Source organism: Beta vulgaris, chromosome 9, assembly GCF_026745355.1.
Source record: "Beta vulgaris subsp. vulgaris cultivar EL10 chromosome 9, EL10.2, whole genome shotgun sequence".
Classification (NCBI taxonomy): domain Eukaryota; kingdom Viridiplantae; phylum Streptophyta; class Magnoliopsida; order Caryophyllales; family Amaranthaceae; genus Beta; species Beta vulgaris.
The window spans coordinates 18,208,271-18,230,011 of NC_079210.1; the positions used below are offsets into that span (position 1 = coordinate 18,208,271).

Consider the following 21,741-nt stretch of genomic DNA (forward strand, 5'->3'; position numbering starts at 1 on the left):
AAAAGCTAAGGAGAATGATTTTTGAAAAAAAGATGGGGATGAATTTTCACAAAAGATGGGAGATCATTTTTCGAAAAAAGAAGAGAGATATAGTTTCTATTTTTAAAAATTAGAAGATCTGAACAAACTTGGACACTAAGCTTAACAAGTAATGCTAAAATTGAGTACGCACAATATCAAATGCAAGACGCAGGAAAGTATAGTGCGTTGGGCGAAAGAAGGCATGTAAGGCGAGAGGAAAGATGCGCGCGATGCACAATAAGCTGCGTGAGATGCAAGGTTAGGCGCATCATGCACTACTGCTTCGTGGAACGCAGTGCATAGGGTGCGCAACACGCAGAATAGGAGTGCATTAGCGTGGGGCGCGCAACGACTATGATTTCTTAGTTTTTCTTTACATTGATTCTTCGATGCTTTTGACTCGAAACTCACGTAATGATAAAAAAAATTAGAGGGACGCACACACAAATATGCACAAGTAGGATAACAGTATGCATATTTCTCAACGTAAAAGTCCAGTTCTACGTTTCAATTATGGTTAGGTTTAGGTTAATGCTAAAAAAGTCCATGACTAAGAGATTGATCCCATGCTTTGTATCTCTGCTTAAAGAGATAGCCACGTGTAAGAACTACTCCAGTTCTCAATTCTGAAACAAAAGAACAATGTCATGGTTGGGCAGGTTTGCTTATAACTACGATCCAACACTATCGCTCAGGAAGCTTTTTGGAAGGACAAAACGTAAACCCCCCCGGAGGTGACCTCACACATAGAACATGTGCTAATGAGTCAAGGTAGATTGTCCTTATAGTGGCTGAACAAAAGCCATGCAAAACAATATATTATCCTAAGGAATAAAAGAAGAATTAATCGTATTCTTCAAGTTTCACCCATTCATTTTTAAAAAAATTTTAAAAAATCCTCTGCAGTGAAGTTGCCAAATTACAGGCGTGGATTTTTATTCCTTTAAGCCTACACGCCGGTGTGAGTGCGTTTATTTGACTACCCCATTGTTAAGGTTTTATTAAAATATGTTTTTGAATTCGCCAATAATTTTTTAAACGGAGAATCATAAACCTAATTAGATATTGAAATGGTAGGGACATATTAGGGATTTATCCAATGTAAATTTTTCCGTCTAGACTCCATAGATGGTTATGAACCAAAAGTTGAGTTCGGGTTGAGGGTACAACACAGTCAGGAATCATTTTACCAATTGCTGGCCTCTACTAATTATCGATTCATTACAGATTTTATGCAAAAGAATAATCATATAACGTTTTACTACACCCTACTAATATTTAGTTTAGGTTGATTCAAGAAACACATAAATAGACTATCTTTTTAATGAAAAGTTATATTATATTACAAGGTTCATAACATGTTGTTCAAATTATCTGGATTAGTTAGAACAATTCTTTAGGCCTTGATTAACAATAAATACAAGGTGACAAATATTGCAATCAAGCGCAAAAAAAAATGTTCATAGAAAATAAAAAAATAATATATTTCAGGGAGTTAGTATAATATACAATAATAACAGTTGCAGGAATTTATTAATAGCCTATATCATGAATATAAGGTTAGTAACTTCAAGAAAATAATAAAAATCAATAAATTCAATTAATTTAGTTGACCCTTAGAAATTATAAAATTATCCAAGGTCGTTAATTAGTACGAATTTTGGAAAATTGAATTATTGAAAGAGTATTAAAAAAAGTTGTTGTGTCGTAATATGTATTATGCACAAGATTTTCTCCGTACCAACTATACTAGGTGTGTAATTTTATGTGAGTATAGGTGAGGACATTTGTATGATTAATAAAAAAAGAAGGTGGTGATGTGTTCGGTGAGTTGTGCGTGAGTGAGGGAGATCAGGGAGGTGTTTTGTCTTATTTGGTGTGATGATGAATTAGGGTGAAGGGTGAAGGGTGAGCAGTATTAGAGAAAGTAGTGGCGCATACCCGGTATTGGAAGGTAGTTGTCCATACCGGGGTTTTTTTGTAAATTTGACGCATAAAGACAAATGTCGGACTTGTTGACTTAGCCATTTAGTTTTTTAGGTTAAGAGAGAGTTAAGCAGCTGGAGAAAGTCGGAAAAAAACCTGGCGAGATTTTAATTAAGAGAAATTCGAAGAATTCTGAGGATTAAATTTACAGAATTGAATTGTGGTAGGAGAAATTGTGAATTTTTGATGATGAGCATTTGCGAAGGAGGAGAAAATGTTGGGGCATGCAACACAGAGAAAAGGAGCGATGGAAACAATGTAAGTGAAAAAACGTTTGTGATGACAATTGGGGCATGCATGCTGTATAAAAATGTTGACTTTGCAATTAATTTTTTTTTCATTTATTGTTGATGAAAAGGGAATGTTGTTGTTGTAGTGAATTTAATAGGTTATGGCAATTTTGTCAATTTTTTCAGCGCAAAGAATTGAATGATGTAATGGATTAATTGTAGAATTATGTATAACAATATTTGTCTTCATCACAATAAATATGTAGCATTGATTTTACAAGTAAACAAGGGACCATTAATTGCACTGACTTGAGGGATTATTGTTTGAGTATTAATATTGTTAAATAACAATGGGTGTGGTGAATTTATTTATGACAATTGCGTTTGAAATTTTTTGTTCTTGATGAATAGGGTCATGAATTGTATGAGATGAACAGAGAAATGTATGTTGGCGAAGGTGTTGTGGTAGAGTCAATACATGTTGAGGATAATGATATCGTAGCTGTTACTCCGGAGGGGAGAGTAACTGGATGTAGAATAGGTGAGGTTAGTGTGTTAGACCCCCTTATGTTGGTATGGTTTTTCCTAGCTGGGAAGGGATTGATAGCTATTATAAAAAATATGAGAAGCAAGAAGGGTTTGGGGTTGTTCGGGCATCTTCGGCTTTTAGACAGAAGAAAGTAGGTGAAGAAAGGAAACAGCATAATGGGTCATGGACATGTGAATGTTATGGTAAGCCTGAAAGTAAGAAAAGAGTGAGTGGTTCGATGTTTGTGACGGATTCACTGGTTAGTGACGAAACCGGTGTGAAGAAGTCAAAGAAGTGTCAATGTCCGGCCATGATCTATGCATTTTTGAATGAAGATGATGAGTGGGTGATTAGGAGGGTTGTGTTAGAACATTTAAACCATGATCCTACACCATCAAAGTCCCGACACATAAGTATGTATCGCAAAGAGGAGTTGTCTAATCATGTAAGGAGAAAGCTATTCAATGATTATAACTCAGGAGTGAAGATACCCCAAATACATGATTGTTTGGCTAGAGAGAGGAATGGGGTTGAGAATTGGGTTGTGACGGAGAGAGATTTGCGCAATGAAGTGAGCAAGGTTAAGAGGTTGAGACTCAGGGATGGTGATGCTAACGCCATGCTTGAGTATTTCAATAAAATGACTGCAAATAATCAGAATTTCTTCCATATGCATAGGTTGGATGAGCATAATTACTTAAAGGACATAATGTGGGTTGATGCTAGGAGCAGAGTTGCATATGAGGAGTTTGGTGATGTTATTTGCTTTGACTCTACGTACTTGACGAATGAATATCAGCTTCCATTTTCTAATTTTGTTGGTGTAAATCACCATGGGCAAAGTATTCTTCTTGGCTATATTCTAGTCTCTCATGAAAATACTGAGACGTTTGAGTGGTTATTTAGGACTTGGCTTATATGTATGGGTGGTAAGTCTCCAGGTGGGATTTTGACTAACCAATGTTCAGCAATGCGCAAAGCGTTGCGGGCATCGATGCCTAATGCTCGTCACCGTTGGTGTCTTTGGCATATCACTGAAATGTTTTGTGCAAAACTTGGAATGATTGAGGGGTACGAATATTTCAAGGACGAGCTTTTGAATGCCATATACGATAGCTTGGAACCAGAAGAGTTTGAGGTGAATTGGAGTGCAGTTATATTGAAATACAAGAAGTTGTCCTCTAATGAGTGGCTGGCAGGTTAGTAATAGTGTTAAATAGTTTTGTGTTATTTTAAGGAATAGACATCGATGCGTAATTTATGAAGTTGTCCTCTATTTTTTTGCATATTTATTACTCCCTCCGTCCCAAAATATATTTCCCATTTCCCTTTTTTCACGGTAATTTATGCAAGTAGAATATGAGAGGGATAGGAAAGATTTTTTGTTTATTTAAATAAATGTTGTATGGGAAAAGATGATTTTAAGAGAGAGAGTGGAGAATAATTGGTGAAAGAGCATTAATTGTAACATTTTGGTTGAATAAACAAAGGAAAAAAAAATTTCAAGAAAAAAATAAATGATGGGACACGGTTTTTCTAGACAAATTACGGAAAAATGTGGAACTAAGTATGGAAATGGGAACTATATTTTGGGACACCCAAAATGGAAATGGGAACTATATTTTGGGACGGAGGGAGTAATAGTGTTCTGTTTATGTTTATTTAAATATGAATATATTCGCATGATTACTTAGAGCTGTTAAAAATGTGAAGCAGTAGCTGTGTTATTGTTTGTTTATTAGATGTGAAATTGTATCCAGTAGCATGCTGTAGGTTTTGGGAAAACTTAGACATGTAGAAAATGATAACCATGCTGCTGTGGAAAATTGTTGTGAGCTGCTGTAGGTTTATATCGGGAGAGGGAGATATGGGTCTCCGCTTACCTAAGGCACATGTTTTGGGCGGGAATGAAAACAACACAAAGAGTGGAGAGCATGAATAGTTTCTTCGACCGGTATGTTAATAAACATACGAGGTTGTATGAGTTTGCGGAGCGTTATTGTGAAGCAATGGAAGTACGTGCGAACACAAAGAAGCTTGCAGACGCAAATTCGGGAAGATATGTCTGTGAACTAGTGACTGATTTTGCGGTAGAGAAAGTATTCCAACGTGTATACACTAATTCTAAATTCAAGGAGGTGCAACGAGAGTGCAATAGAACAATATATTTAATGTTCCACAGGAAGAATGTTATATCTGATAACGTTGTAGAGCATTTTGTGGAGGATTGAGTATGGATTCGATGTCGGAATACAAAGAAGGACATTCCATCGAAGAAGAAGCAGACATACAAGATTACGGTAGACTTGGTTTTGAATGACGTCAGTTGTTCATGTAAATTATTTGAGTGCCACGGAATAATGTGTCGGCACACCATCATGGCATATGAGATGCATGATAAGTTGGAGGTCGCTGAGAAGTATATACTTAGGCGATGGAGGAAAGACGTGCAGAGGAAGCACACAAGGGTGAAGGTTTCCTATCATGATCCTTTGAAAACAGATGAGGTACGTCGTTATGACTTTATAATGACTAAGTTTGTTCCTATTTGTGAGAATGCATCGGTGTATGAAGAAAATATATGTGTATGCGTGGAGTTGCTTGATTTACTTGCAATAAGGGTAAGTGAGAGTAGTGCCATGGTTGTGAGGCGGTTGAATGGAGAGGAGGAGGATGATATAAATCCATCCTCAGTGGGTAAGAAGAAGAAAAAGTGCACCCCTGATTCAGTAAACAAGGGTGGTTTGAAAAGTAAAGATGCGGAGAAGGTAAATGTGAAGGACCCCCCATGTCGAATGTTGCCTCACAGAACTCGTGATGTTCGACTCTACGGTGCTATTGAAAAAGCAATAAAGAAGAAATGTCGAAAAGGGAAGAAAGGGAAGACAGTGACGAAGAAGAAGAGGGGTACTCCATCACTGGACATGCAACTGGGTGGGAGTGGTTTGAATGGCTCACCATTGTTGAACCCGTATGCTTTAAAGGTGAGTGAGAGTAATGTTTTTGCAGTAGTATAATTGTGTGAAATAATTTTTAACTAAGTAACTTACTTACACTGTGTAGACACTGGAAAGCGGAGGCGACGACATGAGCATGACAGTTGGGTCTGCCATTACATCAACACCAAGTGGTGGGTTTGGTGTATCGATGGAGGTATTGCATATTTAAACATTTTAATGTTTGTAGTTATAAGTTTTGTGTTATGGAAAGTGATAATGAAATTGGTGCAATTCTTAACAGTTAGGAGAATCGCATAGTGGTATTCCAATGCTAGATGCAGATGGGTCGATAGCTTATTTTACTCGGCTGCTTAGTAGTGGAGGAGTCGGGAGTCAATTCACGAGTGCATCTGTTGCGAGGTCTAATGCATAGTTGATTTTCTGCAAAGATTAAAAACTTGCAAATGTCACATTTTGAAGTTGTAAACTTGCAATGTCGCATAGTTGATTTTGTGCAAAGATTAAAAACATGCAATGATTTGTTTAGAAATTTTGAAGTTAGAAATGATGAGGTTGTAAACTTGCAATCTTTTAATGAAAAATGAAAAAAAAACAGAGCCCAAATCCTTAGAGAAGGCCGAAATCGTAAGTTATGGATTTGAGTTCAAAGACTTAGTAAAAGAAGAGTTATGGATTGAGTTGGCAAGTTAAATGTAGTTGGAAATGGAAAGAAAGAAATAATGGAATTGCAGGCCCAAATATGTCATTAAACTGAAGAAGAAAAGTTAAGGATTTGGGTTCAAGAACTTAGTAAAAGAAGAGTTATGGATTGAGTTGGCAAGGCCCAAGAAGTGGAAACAATTGGAAATAATGCACTACTGCTGCACTGTGACATATGTTGGGCAAGAAAGTGCAAGAAACAAAACGGGCCCAGATAAATGTAGTTGGGAATTAAATGTAAATGGAAAGAAATAATGGAATTGCAGGCCCAAATGTGTCATTAAACTCAAGAAGTAGAGTTGTGTGATGTGTGTAATTAAAATGTAGAGAAAAAGGTGTTATGAACTAATAAATGTAGTAAATGTTGTTGGATTATATAATAACAATAGTGAAGTGATTTTAGACACAACAAAAAATCAGTTGAGAACACAAAAACTCAGAAAAAAAAACTCATGAATACTCCTACTTCGAAGATGAAGATACTTGTGAAAGCGGGTGATCTAGCAGATAATGGTGTTGGTTACGTGATATCTCCACACACGCAACTTTCTTCCCTTTATGACTTGTATGCAACACGAGTTGGTGTAGATGTGAATGATTTGTATCTTATGTGTCGGGGACAATATCTTCGACCAGATACAACATTGTTTGTGTACGGGTTTGATGACACCGAACTTGTACTAGCTTATCCCAAGGTACATTCATAATAATTAGATCAAAAGAATTCTATCTCAGATTGTGGTTGGCGTAAAGCATATCTTAAAGTTAGGTACTTAGATCAAGCTGTGATTTTCGCATATATAAGTTGCATTTGTTAAGATTAAATTTTAAGAACAAGCTGTAATAAGTAAGATGGAATTTTAACATAATTGTTGCATTTGTAGTCGAGAGTGGCTGTTGCTGGTGATCCTAACTTTGATCCGAACTACTACTTTATCACGATGCGGGACCTTAAGAACAAGCCTAATGTTGAAATATTCAGGATGAAATGCACAACGAAAATTAGAAAAATGGCAATGTTATGGGCCTCTATACAAGAAATTGAATATGATAAAATTAAGTTGTACCGAAATGGTGATTGCCTTGATTTGGATGGTAATTTTATAAGTGAAGGTATTGTTGATGGTGACGTCATATACGTCGTGTTGGGGTAGTATCTAAATCTGTTGTTACGCAATGGTATTATAGTAGTAACAGTTTGTATTACGGTATAGTATGTAAGTGTTTTGTTATGCAACATTATCAAACTAGTAACGGTTTGTATTACGGTATAGTATGTAAGTGTTATGTTATAATTGGTTGTATTATGTTGACGACTTGTATTACCGTAGTAGTATGCAAGTGTGTTGTTATAATTGAAGTACCTACGTTTCGGTTTGAAGATATAAATGTCATATCTTTGATTAAATAATTCAGATCATTTACAAACGAACTATATCAGATCAGGAATTAAATAATTCAGATCATCTACGAACGAACTATATCAGATCAGGAATTAAATAATTCAGATCACATACATAAACAAGTTATAAAAAGTATATTAAAAGTGATATCAAAATGATTGTAACTCATATCAGTATTATTGTAACTCGTATTAGTATGATTGTAACTCAAATCAGTATGAAAGTAACTCATATCAGTATGAAAGTAATGAAGTAAAGAAGTGACATTATAAAGGTACGAAGTAAATAATGACACTTTATGATATGTAATGAACCCAACAATTTTATCCTTTAAGTTGATTGATCTATTTATTTTATGTCATAACCGAGATAAATGAAAGAAGTTAGTAATTGTTGATGAATGATTCATCGAGAAACAAGCAAAGTTAATTGAATCATTAGTACAAGGTAGCTAGTAATTATTTATAGTTGCATCATTAGTTGAAACAACCGAATTGAAACAACGTAATTGAATCATTAGTACAAGGTAGCTAGTAATTACTTATCGTTCAATCATTAGTTGAAACAACCTAATTGAAACAACGTAATTGAATCATTAGTACAAGGTAGCTAGTAATTACTTATCTTTCAATCATTAGTTGAAACAACCTAATTGAAACAACGTAATTGAATCATTTAAACAAGGTAGCTAGTCATTAATCTATGAAACAAGGTAGCTAGTCATTAATCTATGATTACGTAGTTGAATCATTAGTTGGCGATCATTTGATTCATCGACATATCGGACAAACAACCTACTAATTAATATATGAATAACTAGTTGATTCATTAGTTGGATATGATTGGTTCACTTGATTCATCGACATATCGGACAAACAACCTACTACAAACAACAAACAACCTAATTGAATCATTAGTACAACCTAGTTACTGAACAAACCTATATGAATCATAAGTTGAAATAACCTACAACTTGAAAGAACCTAATTGAATCATTAGTACAACCTAGTAATTAATCCAACGATTAGTTGAATCATTAGTTGGGGATCATTTGATTCATTGACATATCGGACAACATATTACATGAAATCCTTGTAGTAAAGTTTTATCAGATCATGGTCTACTTATATCAGATCATAGTATACTTTTATGAAATCATAGTGTACTGAAATCATATCGTGTTATCAAATGTTAACAACTATTACATTAAATCAAAGTGTAAAGTTTTATCAAAATGTTAACAAGTATTACATTAAATCAATATTCACGAGTTTGATTGGACAAGAAATCTAAACTAGTAGTTTAAAGTGTGTGCAAGATTAATAATCCGTAGACCAACTTCAACTTTCACTATCCAACTTAAACTATCACTATAGAACATAAACTATCACTATCAGACTTTTTAATAAAAGTCATCCTCCCATATAATAAACATTTTATATCCTAAGGCCTATCAACCTTACTAATACTCGTAATTGCTAATCGTAAACGAAGTTAATGCTGGCCTAACTTCTCCACTACTGGCTCAACTTCTCCACTAATGGCCCAACTTTCACTGATGGCCCAACTTCTCCCACTACTGGGTGTAATCCACTGCTGGGCTTTTATTAAGCTTATTTCATAATTGGGTCTATTGTCCTTAGTGTCCTTAGTGTGTAATTGGATGTTATGTCCTTAGTATTTGCATTTCAATATTCAAGGTTCCTTACTATTTGCATTTTAACCTTCTGTTAATTTTCCAATATAATAGCCTTAATAATTATCATTCTACAATATGGCCCTTAAAAAAACTATGGGCCATACAATGGCCATATGGCTGGACATATACAAAACTATGGGCCATACAATGGCCGTATGGCCTATACAAAATTATGCCCTATACAAAATTATACAAAATTATGGTTCAACATAAAATTATGGCCTATATAAAATTATGGCCTATACAAAAGAACACAATCTTATGGCCATCTACAATGTTATAAGGACATATACTTCCACTAACATAATACAAAATTATGTGCAACCCTGTCATTCAATTGTCATTCTTTCAAACCCTGTCAAGCATACCCTTAACACTCTCCTTCACCTCGTTCTCATCGCACAATACATCTTCTGTTAGCAGCCAAGTACTCTCCTCCTTTATGTTCCCACCCTGCATTCAATTACCCACTCACTATACTATACTTAACCACAATATATCTTAAACTGTAATGTTTTCTAAATTTCGTCAAACACTTACAATGCAATAGTCAAACTTCAAACGAGCTGCACATCCCTTTATAACAAGCAACATATGAATCCCGCTTCTGTTACAAGCATAAGCATTTCATGTTAATGAACCACTTCTGTAGGACAGGGTTATGGGAAAACAGCCCAATTACTTACCCATCCGTATGAGAAGAGGCCATATTCACAACCTTTCTGGGCCACTTGCATAGCTCACCGCTTAACCAACTTAATTACATCAAATGACGAAAAAAATTTGTCACCTCCCATTACCTAACAGAGTACCACACATTATCTTAACATTTCATTACCAATAAATTACACCATTATCAACTTTATTACTTACTAGTTTTTCGATAGCTTCACAATGCGCCTCAAGCGGTCCGCTGCATTGTGAATCCATCACCCAAATTTCCTCTGTATTCACATGAATGGCAATACACCACCAATGACTTCCCTGTAAAACTGGAATAAGCACCTAAACAAAAAAAAAGAAGTTACTCCTCATTTTCATAACTTTAACACACACTATTTATTAAGGATATTCTTACCACAAATAGTCTATCAGCATGCACCCCTTTCAAATCATTACAGGTCCACCGCAACTCCGTTGCCGGATCGTCTCCCAAAACACCACTCTGCACATCAAAACAAGTTTCAATATCAACTAATATGCACTCACTCACTCATCTAATGTTTTTCAATACAATACTAAAGTTAACCCTTACAGCAAATATCGGGTCAATCATAACACGCAGGCTACCAACAAATTTCTTCCTCCATGACTTAGTATACATCGCTGCTGCAACCCTTACATACTAAGTCATATAAAAGACATCCATTAAATATATATAATTAGTGAAATTATGATATATTCAATTATATTTACCAACAAACTAACATTTGCGTCAACACAAATTTCATCAACACTGACGACAATCTTACAATCCCGCACCGTGGCAGATAATGAACCACATCTCACCAAAACACGATTGTCACTGCAAATGCAACCAATAACATAAACAGGATCAGTTCTTGCAAAACAATAAAGTTAACAATATTACTATCTTAACTTTGCTTACTCAGATGACGCAGTGTAGTTGCAAACAAGCTTCACAATTCTTAACCTATAGTGTGGGTACACTTTAGGAACAATTTGCACATCAAAATCACTACCAAGCTTCACACTTGCCCATGTGCATCTCCACCTCTTACTCTTCTTCACGTTACCAACCACATCTGTGGTTTGGGAATGGGTCCCCGAAAGTGCATCATTACTACCCTGTTCCACATTTACACCGCCACCCTTGCTATTCCCATCGATATTGCTACCGCCCAAGCTTATATTATCACCACCAACGTTAACTGGTTCTAATTCAACACGACCCCTGAAGCTTGATCCCCACTCATACCTACCCGTATCCATTGGCGTCGTCTTCGACAACCCAATATTCAAACGCTTAACTAGGCTTCCCACACTCCAATTACTATTACTATGTGCCCCCTCATCCTCATGCTGCTCTTCTGCATAAGGTTGTTCCCCTTTCTTAACAAACTGTTCTTCTACATAAGGTTCCCCTTGCCTCACACCCTCCTCTTCAGTAATAATATTTTCTCCTTGCCTACCAACTTCTCCAACAGGATCTCCAATTTTCCTAGAAATTTCCCTACCTTCACTCAATACTCTTCTGTTTGTCCTATGCCTCATCTGAACCCTTCCACCCATACGTCGTGGCCGAGTCTCTTTACCTTCTGATTCTACTCCCATGTCTGCACCAACTCCAACACCTCCCATGTGTGCAACAACTCCACCACCTCCCATGCGTGCATGCGCTGCTGCCGCAGCAGGTAATTCTATACCCAAACCATTGAGAACAAGGCCATCAATCTACACATATTTCACATATTCTCAAAAATTATGGTGTAATAATTATTATTTACACTCAACACTATGTCATAAAGTTAACTATCAATCTACAATTTCATTAACCGCAAGGAAGTTAGTAATTTCATCCCCTTAATATATATATTACTCCGTAACAACTAATCATACCTCATAAGCCATCTACTCTGGACCATCGTGTCCCTCGGCATCATCGGATGATTCTCACCATAAGCAACATCAATGCACTATTAAATACAGAAATTCTTCACATTAAAACACTTTCAAATTCACATACTTATAATTCAAATGATGTGTCACGAAATTACCTTTACGCTTCCATAGTCACCACTTGCAATTCTGTGCTCAGCTTTAGCTAAGTTCACATCTTACACTGATGATGCTTCACTCTAGGAAACATCCCCTAATTCAGAGGACGACGGTTCAGCCTATCCAAGTAAAGAATCTACAAAGACACATTTTATCAATTTACCATTACACCACATTAAAGATATTTACATTTTCAAATTCACATAATACATATTCACTAACCGCAAGGAAGTAGGTGCATCCCCCACATCCCTTTGCATAACATCCTTATAAAACTTCTCTGCAAAGTGGCACCCGTGCTCAACTAACTTATCCAATACAAGGGAACATCAATCATAATTCACTGCATCCATCGCCACACTACAAGCAGCCAACAACTTACTCTCTAGCCTTCGACAAGTTGTCGGGCACAGAAAATCCCCTAACAAAAGCATCAAAAAAGCCGTCTTGAATTCATGTTCTTGATCAACGCATACGGACCCCTCGACAAAATCAATAACTTTAACTAATGGTACATCAACATCAGTTGCATACCTCTCACGAATATTGGTCACTGCCATCTGCATCCCCTCACTGTGTGCTACCATAGGAACCTTCCTAGGTCCATGCAGAATTCCCAAAATCCAATACAGTTGGCTCTTACCCAACGGGTATTCAACACCACCCGGCAATATCAATTCTTTGTTAAAAGGATCAAACAAAGACATTATCCAATAGCACAATGAACATGGCAATCTCTTTCTCTTCAAATGAAGGATCCCCTCAAACCTCATCTCCCTAACCCACTTAATTTTCAGATCATCAAAACATCCAACTATTCTCCCCAAAGTCTCTACCCTACAATTCACATTTGGGTGTGATCCATTACACTTATCTAATTGTGTTTTAACCACCTCTGCCCGTAATTTTACTTGTCCACCTTCACTATCATGGGACTGCAACACATTACATATATATAAACATATTAAACATTACTAATGATATTAAATGTCAAAAATCTTTATGCTTGCTTACCCTCAACACAGCTCCACTCACAACAAATTTGCTGCTCTTTCTGCTCTGACCTGCATCACCCTTCCTATTCTTCCCTCCCTTGCTTTCTACAACCTTCCTTTTCCTATTATCCTTCCTTCCTTGCTTGCTCACATTACCTTGCCAGCCATTTTCAGATCACAAACATTAAAATTAACAGTCTACTAAATAACTTCTACTAAAACATAAACATGTACATCAGTCTACTAACTAACCTCTAAGCACTCAGCTTCCTCCACATACAACTCATCATCGCTTTCACTAATGGCCTCTTCTTCAACTATCGCCATTTACTTGCACTATCAACTCACTCCAATTGTTACCCAACAATAAACCAACAAAACTCATACAATTATATGAAGTACGAAACAAAACAATCATAATAACATAAACATATACAACTTTAAACAAAACAAAATTTTCAAAGAACACTTCTACTTATAATTATTATTAATTAACTTTCTATAAACACTTACAATTAACACCTAAATTCCAATAATCAAAACCTAAATTCCAACAATTCAAACAATTCTTAACTATTTATAACCATTTTATAATATCTAATTAAAAAAATTGGTATTTACTTACCGATTTCCGCACCAAAAACCTAGTTCTTCAACCACAACACCAACGCTTCACTTTTAGCTCAATTATATGAAGATAACCAATTCCCCGGTTTAATTAACACATACGAATCCAAATTCCAATGCTTTTTTGCTCTAAATGTTTAATTTGTTGTCTGAAAAATTGAAGTTTTTGCAGGAATAACTGACGAGCTCACATTCTCTCACTTACCTTGTTTAAAAAATAACCCCCTAATAGTTATTAATGGGTCAAATTTACAAAAATGCCCCGGTATGGACAACAACCCCCAATACCGGGTATGCGCGAATCAGCACTCATCAGTATTAGGTAGCAGGGAGGTAAGATGCGCAGCAGCGGAGGTGAGGGAAAGTATCAGTCTGAGGATTCGACCGTGTTGTTAGCCGTGTGAGACTTTGTGAGTTACAGTATATGGTTGCCGTGTATTGTTTGAGTGTGACTGTTGTGAATTATTTGTGAGATGAGTGTATTATACTATCTCTGTTTTTATTTAGTTGCAACATTTACCTTTTTGCACAAGATTTAAGAAATGAGAAAAGAGAGTATAATTAACCCACTTGCCCCTGCTACTAGTACTATAATTAAATGGGGAAAGTAGGTGAAGTAAGGGTAATATAGTCAAATTATCCCAAAAGCTTTCCTAAAAAGGGAAATATTGTAACTAATAAAAAACACCTAAAAGTAGAAATTGTTGCAACTAAATAAAAACAGAGGTAATATAGTGTAGGTATATTTAGCTAGTTGTATTATACTTCCTCCCTATCAAAGTAAATGTAACAATTTAGTTGTATTAATTTCGATAGATTAATTTTGATTAGGTTTGTAATTAATTTGATTTGAGTAGTATAATATGTGTTTTAGTTTTTTTAATAAGTACATTTTGGTACTTTCAGGGGTAAAAATCATACCAAAAACAGAAAGAAGCAAGGAAAGTGTTACATTTAATTTGAAAAATCCATTTTTAGAAACTATTGCATTCAATTTGATACGAAGGAAGTAATAGGTTTATGAAAGTTAGTAGGTATCTAAAATATTTTTATTAACAAAGATTTTAGAAAATAGTTAGTAAGAGATATTTAAAAACACTTTGGGAAAAATTATTTTTATAAAGATATTTTTATTAAGAAACTAATCAATGTAATTAATTAATCCTATCAATTAAATTGGGTTTAGAAAATGGTTTTCATAAATTGGGCAATCGTAAAACTATTTTAAAAATGTTTTCAAAGACGGGACTTTAAAAAGTCATTATAAACATTTTTGGAAGTGAGCTTATTAAAGCTAGTTATAAAAAAGATTTCCGTAAATGAGTTAATAAAATGAGTTAGAAAATAGATTCGGGCTTAAAACATTTTATTTTAGACTCGTTATATATTCTTTCCTTGATCTGCACCAATTGTAGCGGGTTATTAGTTATCATAGGGCATTAAATGGGGAGACATGATTAGAGGTGAAAGCACGGTGTACGATTTAAATTGTGGCCTAATCCAATTCGATCAGAACAAAATATGGATTTTAATTTTCCAATCCGAATCCAAACCAATTAGAGTTTGAATCCGATCTAATCCAATCCGAATTTTCATACTATAGATTGGATTTGATTCGAATATTTGATTTTTTTAAACTTAGTTTTTCGATGAAATAAATTAAGCACTACAACAGCCTAGTTGATTTAGGAAATGAGGAATTAATTACTCGTAGTATTTTAGGGGAAGGGTTGAAGTGCTATGTCTACTGGGGTATGGCCTAAGCTTTTTTTTTATAAAAAAATTCAGTGAAGTATTTAAGCCAATCCAGATACATAATACAAAGCATATTACTATTTGGTTATGATGGATTTTTGGATCCAATTACCCTCAATCCAATCCAATCCGAAAATCCAATTTTCCATAAAATTTCAATCCTAATTCAATCCGAAAATCCAATTTTTCAAAAAATTTCAATCCGAATCCAATCCGAACACAGTTCGAGTCCGATTCAAATTACTAATTCGGATTTGATTGAATTGGATTTTATTTGAACAAATTTCACCCCTATACACGATTATGTGTCTATAGTGCATGATTTTTGCACTTTTGGTGGGTGGGTAATACTCTTTCATTAATGCTTCTGATATAGCACTCCACTCAGTTTCTATGACATCGTTCATCTACTTATGTGCCTTATCCTTCAAGGATAATTCGAAAACCTTAACCTGCAACTAATAAGGAGTGACCCCTGGATGCTTAACGGTATAACAGAGTTGATTAAACCGTTATAAATTATTAGCACGGTCTTTTGATGGATGTACTCAAAATTGGTTATATTGGATCATATTGATGAGGGCAAGCTTGATCTTAAAGTTTTCCGCAGTTATAGTAGACATAGCGGGCATGTTGGAATGCCATAAGGGGAAGGTAACCTGTAAGACTTCAATGACTTAGGAGGCATGCTTGGTTCTAAACGCCCTTTTATGGATTTTCCCTGATTATGACATTGCTTATTCTTCTTTTGATACTTTTTGAGTTATCAGATGATTTTCTCAAGATTGAGATCAGTTGGAACTAGTGAGATTGCCTCAATTGCAACTTGAAGTTCCAATGAGAGGAAAAATAGTTCAACTAGTCGTCTCCTCGACAACCGTGCCAAAAAATTGATGAGTTTAAAAAGTAATACCACAAGTGCCTTTTTTTGTTATTAGCTTACACTTACTAAATACAGATCAATCACGCAGGGAGAGAATTTCTATCAATTTTCACTTAATTTTTACTAAAATATTTCAGGAAAACGAATGTTTGAGTTGAGCATTAACTAAACTAGGCTTTAAGCATTAACTAAACTAGGATTTCCACTTGAAGAAAAGTTATACAAACTCCATTTTTTTTAGTAGTGTACTAGCTCCCCTTCTTAATAAGTGCAACATTTTACTTATTTGCAATAGTCACAATAAGTGCAACTAAGGTCAAAATGGTAAAAAAAGTTCAATATTGTTACAAACATGCCACCAAAAAGAAAGAATGGAGCACAATGTTTTTATTTGATCACTTGAATTACTCTAGTTTATCGCGTTCCCAACTTTCTCTTTCTACTTGGTATTCTCCAACTTTTTGTATGTTGCACTTATTAAAAATGAAGAAAATATTAAAAATAAAATAAAAAAGCTTTGGAAGCTACCCTCCATCTTTATTAGTCCTCTCTCGTCTTTCTGTCTCATCTATCTACTGGAACGAAGAACCCATCGACGCTCTTCAATGGCAGAAGAATCTGAGGTAAAATTTTTAGACCTAATTTGAGAAATCTATTCTTTTAAATTACCCTGTTTTACTTATTTCAAAAAGAAATTTTGATTTTTGTGATTCTGCTGTGAAATGCTGGAGTTGTAAATGAATATAGAAGCTTTAAAAAAAGTATATGCAGAGATGGTGGCAAAATGCAAAGCTCATTGCTTCGAGCAGCAATTTGTTTTAAGGAAATTTAAGGATCTGTTTTTTTTTAAAAATGGTCATTTGAATTCTATGGTAAAAAAAATTGTAAATTTTTACACTTCTACAATTTTGTTTTTAGGAAATTTCAAGATCTGTTTTTTTTTTTTTGGTGTTGTATGTTTGCCCTTGATCTGGAATTTAGGATGCAACCATGGAAGAAGTTGATGAACTGGTTTCGAGAGATAGCGGTTAACTAGAAAAGCAAGTAGGTCTATGATCGAGTAGACTGGAGATTCCTCGGGAAGCTTTTATTGATGGTGGGGTTTGATGGGCGTTGGGTGAATTTGGTGATTAGTTGTGTTTCCTCGGTTTCCTACTCTTTTGTCATTAATGGATGAGTAACTGGGGCTGTTACCCCCTCATGGGGTTTAAGTTAAGGAGATCCTCTATCTCTTTTTCTCTTTATATTGGTTGCTGATGCTTTCTCCCCAATGATTTATCAGAAAGTAGATACAAGGGAACTTCATGGTGCAAAGACTAGCAGAACTGGACCAGAAATATCACATTTTCTGTTTGCAGATGACATTTTGTTGTTTACTAGGGCCACCTATCACGAATGCTTGAAATTAGTTGATATTCTCAACAAATATGAAGTGGCATCCGAGCAGAAAATTAACTATGAGAAGTCGGAGGTGTCTTTTAGTAAAGGAGAAAGTTGTTTGCAGAGAAAAAGTTTGACTGGTATTCTTCAGATGCGGCAGGTTGATAAGCACCAAAAGTATCTTTGCATTCCAACTATTAGTGGGAGATCGAAGAAGTTAGTGTTTAGAGATTTGTTACACAAAATGTAGAAGAAACTGAGAGGGTGGAAAGAAAAAATATTGTCTTCTGTAGGGAAGGAGGTGTTGATTAAAGCAGTTATTCAAGCTTTGCCTACATATCTCATGGTGTGTATAAGGTTCCTGCAATAATTATCCAAACTATTCATTCTGCAATGGCTTGATATTGGTGAGGTGGTAAGGGTTTGGAAAGAAAGATACATTGACATAATTGGGAGAAAATGTGCAACACAAAGTGTATGGGAGGTATGGGGTTTAAAGATCTATCAGTTTTCAATGACTCCCTCCTAGGTCGACAATTATGGTGCCTGTTACACCTAAATAACTCTCTATTGAGTCGTGTGTTGAGGGCCAAATACTACCATGATGGTGATGAGCTGAATGCTCAACTTGGTTATTCTAACAACTTTGCGTGAAGAAGTATTTGGAGTTCGAAGAGCTTACTGAAGGAGGGGCTTATATGGAGGGTGGGAGATGGGTGTGACATAATATTTGGAGTGAGCCCTGGATTAGGGATGCGAGAGGAAGATTCATTGAAAGCAGGATAGTAGAGGGTTTGAATGTAGTACATGATTTAAATAATGAAGAGACGAACGAATGGAAGCTTGAGTGCATTGAGAGGCATTTCGAGGAAAAAGATAAAAAATGTCTCCTGTCGATTCCATTAAGCTCAAGAGAAGTTAAGGATGAATTGACTTGGGCTTTTTCGAAAGATGGTCTCTATTCGGCGAAGATTGCATATATGTTAGGTAAAGCGGGAAACTTAGATGATTTCCATCGAGCTTGGGTCGTTTTGTGGGGTATTGATGTTTCGCCTAAGGTGAGACACTTTCTATGGAGGCATTGCACGAATTTTATGCCAACTAGGGAGTTGCTTTGAGCCCGTCATTTGCTCGACGATGGCTGCTGTCCGTGGTGTCCTACTATGGCATAAACGCAGCACCACTCTCTTTGGGTGTCCGAGAATTAGTAGGTTGTGGTTGGAGCACGGCTGTGGAGAAATGGGGAGTAGTGAAGGTGAGTAGGTGGGTTGCGAGATGGTGAAGCGATGGTCAACGCTTGTCAGAAGATAGTTCAGTGAGGGTGTTACTTGACGTGGAATATTTGGGCTGAATGAAACCATTTTGTTTTCGAAAATACCTGTCGACGGTCGTAAGCCAACGAGTTTACTGACAAGTAGAGGAGCACAAGGAGTATAATAACTGGATTTATGGGAAACTTTATTGTAACAACCCGTTTTCCCGAGCTGCTAGGTAAATACACTTATGTTCCACTAATCACAATCAACGTTTAATAAGCCTCGAATTAAATATTTACTCGCAGCGGAAACATAACCTAGAAAACGATCCTGGACCTGTGGGTCATTGGCCCAAAAAACAAAATCCTTAAAATAACACAATTATCTCAACTAGATTCCCAAATGTTATATACAAAGGAACAATAAATAACTATTCTCTAATCAACTAACTAGAATACAAACTCAATCCATAAGCTACAACGACATCTTTATCTTGCTTCACTTCAGAATCCTGAGCTTACAACACCAAACCTGCAAATATGTTTGACTCTGCCACCCACCAAGTGACAGGCCACAAAAATGATAACACTATCAGCAAAGCTGAGTACACACTGTGTAATAAAAAATACAAGTTTAGGTGTATTTTGAAAACTGACACATAGTTATAGTAACAGATAATCACACTCAACTCAGTTAATATAGTTTCACAAAATTAAATCGTTTGGCATGAACGCGAGTGGAGAGGGGTACCACGCAGTAGCAGCTGTCTCCAAACTATTGAGGGTCGTCACCCAGCCTTTTATTGTTCTGCTTGCAAGACTTAACCGGACATGTCCTAATAACGCCAGGAATTCGCCCTTCCTGGAAGGCAACAGCTAGGGACTCTACCGCCCTAACTCGGGGTGCCATGTTCATGCCTCACTTTCATATTTATAAATAAGATATTTATGATTCATACTTGAATCTTCCAAATCCATAACATAACACCATATTCGACCGTATCTGGTCTTAACTCATATTTGAATCATTTCCTCATTATCATACCAAATCATATTTTGAGAAATATAGTATTTTCGAACAATTCCACTGAACAAACAGAATACTTATTAATAATCCAATAGCAATTCACAACTAACTCATAGAGATGCATCTATAATCATGACCATAACTATAAACGATATATGATATCTAAAATTCAATAATAACGCACACAGGAGCCTTCAAATATATTTTGCTGAACCTAAAGGTTACCTCAACTCTATAACAATTATACGAAACCTCCAATCATCATAACTTGTGTTATTTCCCTAGGAACACTACAAGAGGGGGAGGGGTGAATTGTAGGTGTAGAAATAAACGTAACTTTTTGCGGAAATTAAAACTTAAACGAATAAACAAGCTACAGGAACACAAGGGATTTTTACGAGGAAAAACTTCTTGGGCCCAACAAGAAGAAACAACCTCGACCACTAGGGATTTTAAACTCAACTCTTTCACTAATTAGGCCAAACAACTTTGTTATAACCTAATACTAACTCGAGCCACACCTTGAGTTCCTAAACTCAAGTTCCTGAGCCACTGTTCCCTTAACAATAGTTCCTCTCAGATTCACTCGAAGTTTTCTCACTCATACAAGCTTCACTCAAAGCCTTTCTCTTACAGAACTTCACTCAAAGTTCCCTTACCCCAAAAACCAAAATACAATTGATCGAAATAAGCTTAGTGGAATTAGAGTAAGAAAGCAAACAAATGGCTATTATGAGAGAATGAAGGCACTGACACTTAATTAGTTAAACTCACTTAATTACTTAGTCAGACACACTTTGGAACTTATCTAGACTTCAATATTTATAGTGATAATCACAAAGAACGTGGGATTAAAACTTGATTACATGTTAAGTCCATTAACCCATGATGTTCCTTCCCCTAAGGAACACGTTTCTCATCATGTCCCATGATCCCATGATCTCAATATGAACGTGGATATATTTAGCCACTACTCCTAAGTAATAGGAGTTCCTTGAGCTTTATCCGAAAATCAGTTTTATAAAAACATTTTATCTTAAAACTGAATTTTAATCTTTAAGAAAATAATATCTTTTAAAACAAATTCTTTCTAAAAACCGGATATTTATTTTCTTATTTTTCCGAAAAACAAAATCTTTTCTAAACGATTTTCTTTTAAAATGATTTTATCATTTGAAATTAGAATAAAACTAATTTCCTATAATTTAGGCATGACTTACTCAATTCAAATTAACCGTTATACTTTGCACGCCTAAGTCTAGTTCCTTTTATAACTAATTCCTTTAACAATTCGTTTAGTGCCACTTAGTTTGTTCCTTAAAAGGAACAAACTCTCATTCTCAAATAAACTGCCATTGTCCTTACCATCTTACTTTGTTCCTTTACATTGGAACTAGAAAATAAAACGCCTAGCTTTTATTCTTCTTGATCCAATGCTTGCTCCAGTATCAACATATAAACTTCTTTACTTAGCCTTTGAAATCCTCTCTTGACTTCTTCCTTGACTTCGTATTCTCCCAGTTCCTTTCATTGATACCTTAACACATACACTT

General features: G+C 35.6%; 1 protein-coding gene across 1 annotated transcript in view; it reads left to right on the forward strand.

Annotated features, from left to right (window-relative positions):
• Positions 1–4,997, forward strand: part of LOC104903219 (protein FAR-RED IMPAIRED RESPONSE 1-like) — a 5,606-nt gene extending 609 nt beyond the window's left edge. The window contains exons 2-5 of the mRNA XM_010691216.2: positions 2,175–2,265; positions 2,649–2,783; positions 2,867–3,965; positions 4,612–4,997. Coding sequence (XP_010689518.2) covers positions 2,175–2,265; positions 2,649–2,783; positions 2,867–3,965; positions 4,612–4,997 — 1,711 coding nt within the window. The remainder of the gene's footprint in view (positions 1–2,174; positions 2,266–2,648; positions 2,784–2,866; positions 3,966–4,611) is intronic.
• The last annotated feature ends 16,744 nt before the right edge of the window (positions 4,998–21,741 follow it).